At 38.7% G+C, this 8416-nt stretch overlaps 1 protein-coding gene across 1 annotated transcript; it reads right to left on the reverse strand.

Annotated features, from left to right (window-relative positions):
• Positions 1-588: 588 nt before the first annotated feature.
• On the reverse strand, positions 589-8099 carry PROKR1 (prokineticin receptor 1). Its single transcript, XM_025172085.2, has 2 exons — positions 7546-8099; positions 589-1285 (listed from the first exon to the last, which is right to left on the reverse strand). The coding sequence occupies exons 1-2, from the start codon at positions 8034-8036 to the stop codon at positions 589-591; spliced, it is 1188 nt and encodes a 395-aa protein (XP_025027853.1). The 5' UTR covers positions 8037-8099.
• Between the last annotated feature and the right edge of the window lie 317 nt (positions 8100-8416).

Genomic DNA, 8416 nt, shown 5'->3' on the forward strand with positions numbered 1-8416 from the left:
TTCTGCAGTAAAAGGATACTACTGAGCAGAGGAACAATATTACAAAGAGCAGAACAGAAGTTTTACAGAAATTTCGACTAATTCCAGCCATTCTAGTGTCCATCTTAAGGGAGGTCCTTGGGTAGGTTCTGATAATATAAGAAGCATTTTGAAGCCCATTGATCCATAACAAAGCAGCTGGTTAATCATAAAAGGCTCCTTGCCTTTCTCTGTCTTACACATGCAGTGAGTTGGTACGTTGTTTGCCCCTGTCCTGATCTGAAGCCACAGGGATTTTGATAAGTGTCAAGAAAGAAGCTTAGATTTGGGAATTATCCCATTTTCTATCATTTCCTGATTTCCAGTCTATGTGTAAATATAATTTCACACTAGAGAAACTGAATCACAACCAAGTGGAGTGACTGTGGCAAAGCTGGCTGACTCCTAGGGTTCTGCTTTTTGGAGCATTTCATGGACCTTGTTCAGCCTGTGCTCTGCTTGACAGCACCTTCCCTGGTAAATTGTGGCATATTAAAAAAGGAAAGAAAGAAAAGGAGTGAGTGAATGAGGCTATAGAACCTTGGCTGTGAGACAATGTCTGGCAAGATTTCATTTTAGTCTAATGCAGTCCACCTCCTCAGTGACGGGCATTGCGCTGGTTCTGATGTCCATATCTACACTAGCTTTGGATCCATAGTAGGTGGACCTCCACCGAAGCAGCATAATCTTCTTGAAGTATTTCATGGTGTTGTTCTTGACTGTCACAAAGCACATGGTGTTTATCATGCTATTGCTCATGGCAATGCACTCCACTATGTAGAAGGCTGTCAGGTAATGCTTTTCCTTCACAAAGACAGTGGGGAAGAAGTCGCGGACAACTGTGAAGCCATAGAAGGGCGCCCAGCAGAGAACATAGGCAGTTAGAATGCACATGAGCACCAGCACAGTTTTTCTTCTGCAGCGAAGCCTTTTTCTGATCTGCTCTGTCTGGAAGCCTGGCACAGTTTTAAACCAAAGCTCCTGTGAGATTCTGGCATAGCAGAGAGTCATGGTGAAAACCGGTCCAACAAATTCAACACCAAAGATGAAAAGGAAATAGGATTTGTAATACATCTGCTGATCAACTGGCCAAATCTGTCCACAGAAAAACTTCTTTTGGTTTTTGATCATGAATAGTTCCGTCTCAGTTGCAAAATATGCTGATGGTATTGCAATGATTAGGGACACAATCCACACCAAAGCAATTAGACAGGTTGCTGTTTGGTAATTCATCCGAGGTTTCAGTGGATGAACAATGGCAAGGTACCTGCAAAATACAGAAGTTTCCAAATTTATATTAGAAACGATCCACTTGTTTTGTTTGTTTCAAACTAGCTTACAGTAATTAACAGAAATGGCAACTTGTTTTATTGGTCTGTATCATACAGCTGCTCCCATTCCAATGTTTAAGAAATATAATTGTAGACATTGTAACATTGATTTAATGCTACCAATCCTAATTGGAAGATTGGGAAACATGCATTATCCTGCATTCAAACCCTAATATAGTTTTTTTTTCATCTGGGGAGTACAATTCCCATCATCCTCATGGCTCTGTAGATTCCAAATACAGCTTTCCCTACTTGGCACACTCCAGATCTGTTGGGCTACTACTCCCACCATCTCTTGACAGTAGAGGGTATGGCTAACTATACTTTATCCACACCTGAAGGCCACCAAGTTGGGAGAAGCTACCCTAATATTTGATCAAAAGACCCTTTCCACTAACGTAGCAGTGCATAGCATCAAATGATAAAGCACCCCTAGAGATTCATAAGAAGGGGCATTATAACTCCAGAAAAAAAATGTTAGCAAGATATCACTTGTTCAGGGGAATTTGGGATCATTCTTCCGTGATTTCTTCAGATTTCAGGATGAGCCTGCAGACCCTGGTCACAATCATACATGGTGCCTGCACTATTTACAGCACATCCAAGTGGGGTTTATTTCAGCCATTGTCATGCTGTTTATAATATAAAACCAGGGAGATACTTTACAGCCTTGATTAATCTCATTGGCAGCCTCCTACTACAGCATCCCCAACACTTTCCTGAAATGTGAGCCTTTTAAATCAGTCAAAGCATCTTATGCCTGCCCATCGCATGGTTGCCAGCTACTCAGATAGGCAGAACTGGCACACTCTGTATGATACACACGGCCAGTTCATTCTCCTCTGCAAGAAACACTTTTTTAGTCAAGCAGGAACAGAACATGGTCACGTGCCAAGACTTAGCCAAAGACAAGAAGTTGGTGTTGGTTTTCAATATCTTTTCTGAACTAGATGTCTTGTGGGAAAATTCCACTAAACCACCAGAGAAATTATCTCAGATGTATAAAGGTACTTCGAACCAATGTTGGAAATGTAAAAAAACATATCAATGGGAAAGAAAGTGGTTAAGAGGACTGAAATTCACATTGTCTTATAACTTAAAAGAGAATTTTTATAAAATGATGTACCATTCATACATGTCACCAGAGAAATTATCTAAGATATATAAAGGTACTTCTAATTGTTGTTGGAAATGTGAAAAGCATGGAGGGACATTTTACCATGCATGGTGGAGTTGTGAAGAAGTTAAAAAAATATTGGATTCAAATACACAAGAATTTTAAAAATTAATATTCAGATGAAACCAGAATTCTTTTTTACTAGGACTAATGGACAATCAATTAAAAAAGACTCATGGACAATTGGTTTTATACATGATAACTGTAGCAAGGTTATTATATGCACAATAATGGAAAAATACAGAAATACCCGCAATGGAAGAGTGGACTGTAAAGATGGTAGAACTTGCGGAAATGGCTAAATAGACTTGTTTGATTAGGGAAGGAACAGCAACTACTTTTATAAAAGACTGGAAACCCTTTATGGAAACCCTGAAAATGGATAAAAATGAACTGGTGATTTCTGGATTTATTGATTAAAAAGGGCTGTACATGAGAAGATTATATTTTGTAATCTTGAAGGGGGGAAATGGCATCAAGTATGCTGTAAAGAAGACTGGAAGTCACTTCTTTAAGTATCTTTCCCCCCCTCTTTTTCTTTGCTCTCTATTGTTTTCAATACTTTTTTCTTCATCTTTCTTCCTTTCCTACATTACTTCTATATATTTTAACTTTGTAAAAAATTCTTTAGTAAAAATTATATATATAAAAAAGGAAATGTGGAAAACATGAAGGATCATTTTACCATGGGTGGTGGACTTGTGCAAAAGCAAAAAAATATTGCATACAAGTACATACATTGATACAGAGAATTTTAAAGATTAATATTCAAATGAATTCAGAACTTATTCTATTGGGATTTTTGGATAGCCAATTAGAAAGGACCTCCAGAAGATTGGTTTTGTATATGGTGATTGGAGCAAGGTTATTATATGCACGAAGAGGGAAAAACACTGAAATACTCACAATGGAGGAATGGATGGTGAAGATGATGGAATTAGCAGAAATGGCAAAACTGACCTGTCTGATCAAAAACAAGACAAACAAGTACTTTTATTAAAGACTGGAAACCTTTTATGGACTTTTTGCTGAAAATGGGAAAAAAAATGATTTGGTGATTTATGGATTTGCTACTTAAAAAGGATTGGATATGGGAAGAAGGGAAATATGTAATTTTAAAAAGGGAAGTGTGAAGATTTGTTTGCTTGAAACTGCTGTTAAGAAGATTGTTACTTTATATATTTTTATTTTCTTGATTCTATTTGCATTTTCTCTCTTATACTTTTCTCACTTTCTCACTTCACTTTTTCCCTTTCTTTCTTTTCTTTAATTTCACTTTATATTGCATTATGTTTAACTTTTATACCTGAGAATTTTTTAAAATAAAAATCATTATTAAAAAAAAAAAAGGAAAATTCCACTAAACCAAAAGGAAATCCCCCAGAATGCAATGTGGCATGTAGAACACATTAAAGCCCCTTGCTGGGTCAGAATCTTTTGGCAAAAAGAAGGTGACTAGAACGCTCAGGAACTGGGAGAGTCACCATATAAAGTAGACCAAACTAAGAAACAGACCCCATGTAGGCCTAAAGCTACCTTTATTAGAACTGCTATAGTAACAGAATCTTGCAAATCTGAATGTGCTTCCCTTCCTCCTTCTTTTAGCTTCATGCGATTTGGGGGGAGGGCACTGTCTACGGTGTTTTTGTAAACTACTTTCTTGGGCTGGGCTCAAGCTTTGTTTATCTGAGTGTTGCCTTGGTAGCGATTCTTCCCTCTGCCCTTTGAGGCTGTCCTCTATACTCAGTACACCTAATCAGAAAAACAACCTCAAGAGGAAAAGAAGCCAATGTCACCAAGACTGGGGTTGTCTTTTGGTAGACAATCAAAGGGAGCATTCTGGGCTATCACTGGAAGTGGAAAGTGAGGCATGAGAAGGTGTAAAGCAAGAAGTGCAAGAAATGGCCTGCTTATTAAATGTTAGCAATCCAGGCTTAGATTGTACTATATATATAATGATTTGTTACCTGAAGGTTTAGCAAAATATACTGCTATGCAGGTAAACTGGTAATGGGTACAAACATTCCATAGATGTAGCCCCAAGTGTGGTTGGCCAATCATGGTAATTAATACCAAACAAGCCATTTTATGTCAGCCCTTCAAGTCAGTCCAGACCAGGAAACCAAAATCATGAATATTGATATTACTTTTATTATAAGGTTACAGTAACAGAATCTTGCAAGTCTGAAAGCACTTCCCCCCTCCCCTGCCTTTATGTTCCAGAGAACTAGGGAGGGTCCCTTCTGAGATACTTTCTCCACCCCCATTCCTCCTTTGGACTCAGATTTCTCTTATCAGACCACTGTCTAGGCTGCGGTTCTTCCTCCTGTCTCTCAAGGTTATTCCCACATCCCATTGCACTTTATGGCTGTGTACGACATAAGCATCCATATGTTGATGCTTGTAATACGTGGTTTATGGCTTTATGCTAGGTGTGAATCAGGCCACTATGGGGTGTTTATGGTGCCATGGCTTAGTGTGATGTGCAAACCCTGAGTCTGTATCCTTCGGATGACTGACAGAGTGTGAAAGTTATAGTCCTGTGTGAAGCACCCTGGATTTGCACTGGGGAGAAATACAGTTTGCTTCACTGAGGTTCAGAGGGAATGTGGCTCCCCTTGATGAGCCACTTTGTATCACCTTGAACCTTGACCAGCAGTTCTAATAGCCTTCTACCATTTGGAATTGCTAGGGAAGGAGTCCGAAGTGAAGTAATGTAGGGCCACACAATTGCTTCATCTTTTATATGTGGTGTGCGTGCATGTGGAAGGGGGGTTGGTGGTGGTCATAGATCTTCTTCAATTAGGTTATTGGACTGAAGCCACTGAAGCTTTGCATAGCCCTAGGGAATTGCTGTATTTGTCAATGTTCACAACACAGTTCTATTAGCTCGTCAAGAAATATCAGGTTGTACTAACCTCTTCTTCAGATTTTTTAAAACTAATTTTGTTCACTGGGATGAATTTCTATTCACAGAAACTTAGAAAAGAATGATCCAATATCAGTTTAAGTCCTTCCTTTTCTCTCTACATTACACTGACATTCTCCAAAGTCAGGCTGTACAATAAAAGATCAGATCTTGTCTTTGTAACCAAGTCTTCTCTGCTGTAGCCTAATATTTTCCATTTCACTGCTCTCACAATGTTTTCTATTTAACCTTTGCTGAGCAAGTGGTTCCTATTATTTGTACATCAGATCCAACATCTCGGATGGTGATACAGGTAGTATAACATATCTGTGTAATAAAATTATTTCTGCTACATCACAGAGTAAACTATTTGAATGGAGGAGTATACACTGATCTACAGGTTTTCCTACACATTGCTATTAATCTGGCACCTTTCAAAATGTAAATATTTAGAAAATCATGTTGGTGTATCACATCATTTCAATATAAAGTTGGTATCTCTAGGGTGGATCCAGATTTTAAAAGAGAAAGACAAATTCCAATTCTTCCAGATTTACCAGTCCATACTGCATAAAAATCACAAACATAATTGCCTATAAAAACAGATATGCTGAAGAATGTATGAATTTATATTCCAAACTTGCTATCAGAATGTTATTTCAAGGGCCACCAAAGGCTGATGTCATAAACACTCTTATCTCTTTCCAAGAAAAAGCTGCTGTACAAAAAAAATAATAATGCTTGAACAGAAAGGATTGCTTTCTTTATAGGATATCCTCTGGGCAATCCTTCCACAATTTGGCACTCTCCCTAGATGAGTTGGATTATATCCCCATTATCCCCAGCTACATACAGCATGCCAGAGGGCAGTGCTGGTTAAGGAGATGGTGACTGTAGTTTAGTAATCTGAAGGGAGGCTGATACCAAGAGCGGTTTTCATAAAAGAATCTAATTGACACTAAGAGTTGCTGCTAATAGAGCATGTACACCTGTTTTATCCAAACTTTGCCATTTTCAAATGCAGAAGAATCCCATAAATTACTTCAAGGTTCTATTTAAATCTTAAAGAAAAGCCTGCATATTTACATAATTGCTTTAATGTAGGATTGTTGCCTGAAACAATTGATTCCCTTGTGGAGGGAAAATTGGGCAATCTTTGTTCATGACTGGTGTTTCCTTGCAGCCTCCTTAATAATTATACTGAAAAGATATTCCTTTCAGCCTCACTTATGTTCCATATTTGAACACTGTTCAAATTCTTCAAGATATTTCAAAATCTAATATTTGAAATACAGTAAATGGCTTGATGGCCAGGCCCCACTAGGGCAAACAAAGCAATAGCACTTTGATTTATATCTGAGATGCGTTCAAGATGCTGTTTCAGTCTAAGTGTTCTAAAACTGAAGAAGCAAATCTCATTTCTACTGGATAGTAGTCAGTTGGGAGCAAAAAACAATTCTCAAAAATGTTTCGCTTTAAGTCTGCAAATTACCTTCTTCTGCAAATGACAATAATACCAGCATGTGAAACAAACAAAGATCTGGGCTTTTGAAAATAAAAAGCTTATTACTTTAGAACCATTTCCAGCAACCACAGAATTCCTCCCTTCTGCATAACCACTTCTAAAAAGCAGAAGGCCATCACATATCATTAATGTAGTAACAGAGGATCACTGGAATTCCTGAAGTGAGTAAACTTAGAAAACCCATTGGTATCAGTCTTAGAAAGCCAGAATAGACTATCCTAGGCAGATGTGTAAGAGGAAGACCTCTGTCCAAACCTGGGGTGATAGTGGTGGTAAACTGCTAATTGCCAGGTCTATGGTCCCACTTTCATCCTGCACACAGCTCTGCCAAGACCTAGCAACCTCTGTCAGATGTTCCCTTCTAGCAGTTTTATTATAACTCTCTCCTTCTGATGCCAAACGATAACTATGATTTATCTTTCAGTGAGATGATGATGAAGGGCTCTGAAATGGAAGGAAGGCTTCAAAGTCCAATAAATCATACACTTTTTAAAAGAGAAAAGAGGTATAGGGAAATTAATTTCAAGTACGTTAGATATAGCAATTCTTGGCTATAGTCAATTCCGGTTTCCCAATATCCCCTTACCTGTCCACAGCAATAGCCAAGAGTGCATTAGTTGAAACGTAGAGGGAGACAGTGCGCAAGTAATTGATGGAGGCACAGAGGATATGGCCATGTTCCCAGGATAGCTGGCGCACCACATAGTAGTCCATCTCAAATGGACAGCAAACAATGGCCACAATGAAGTCTGAGATAGCCAGGTTTGCAATGAGAAGATTGGTGAGATTCCGCAGCTTCTTATAACGGACGAGAGCAGCAATGAAAATGAAGTTGCCAATACCGCAGACCAACATGATGCCAGCCAGTGCCACACCAATGACAATTTTGGCAGCAAAGAAAGTGCGAGTCTTTGTCACATCATCATCATCCAAGAGCAGATCATAATCACCGTAGCTGAAGTTGAAAGGGAAGGTGAAGTTTTGGTAAGCAGGGAAGTCTCCGATATAGTTGCTATAGATAGCAGCGAAGTTGGTATTCAGGTGTGTATTATTGGGATGATGTGCTTCCTGCTTCATGGTGTTGTTCTTGTCTCTCTTGTCCTCAGTGATGCTGTATTGAACTCTATCTTTTCACCATGATGGGAGAAATCTCACTGTTCTGTAAGTCATGTTCTCAACATCTTCAACAGCAGCTGTATCATTGCTTACCTTTCAAGTCAGGGAAAAAGTAAATTCACTTAGCGAATGGGACAACATGCAACCCTCTCCACCTAAGTTTATCTCTAGGCATGCCACAGATTGGAAAGGACAGATCTTTTTCTAAGATCCTTTCCCACTTCTTTATTCTCAGGCCAAACAAGGTCAGTTTTTATATCCAAACAAGGGGCTATCTCAGGTAGTTGTATTGTGTAAGAATATTTTCCTCACAAAAGGCAGAACTCACAGATTAACAGTGA

This window comes from Python bivittatus, unplaced genomic scaffold, assembly GCF_059951505.1.
Source record: "Python bivittatus isolate LINGU-HERP-01145 unplaced genomic scaffold, Pbiv_v1 ctg000020_np1212, whole genome shotgun sequence".
NCBI classification, from domain to species: Eukaryota; Metazoa; Chordata; class Lepidosauria; order Squamata; family Pythonidae; genus Python; species Python bivittatus.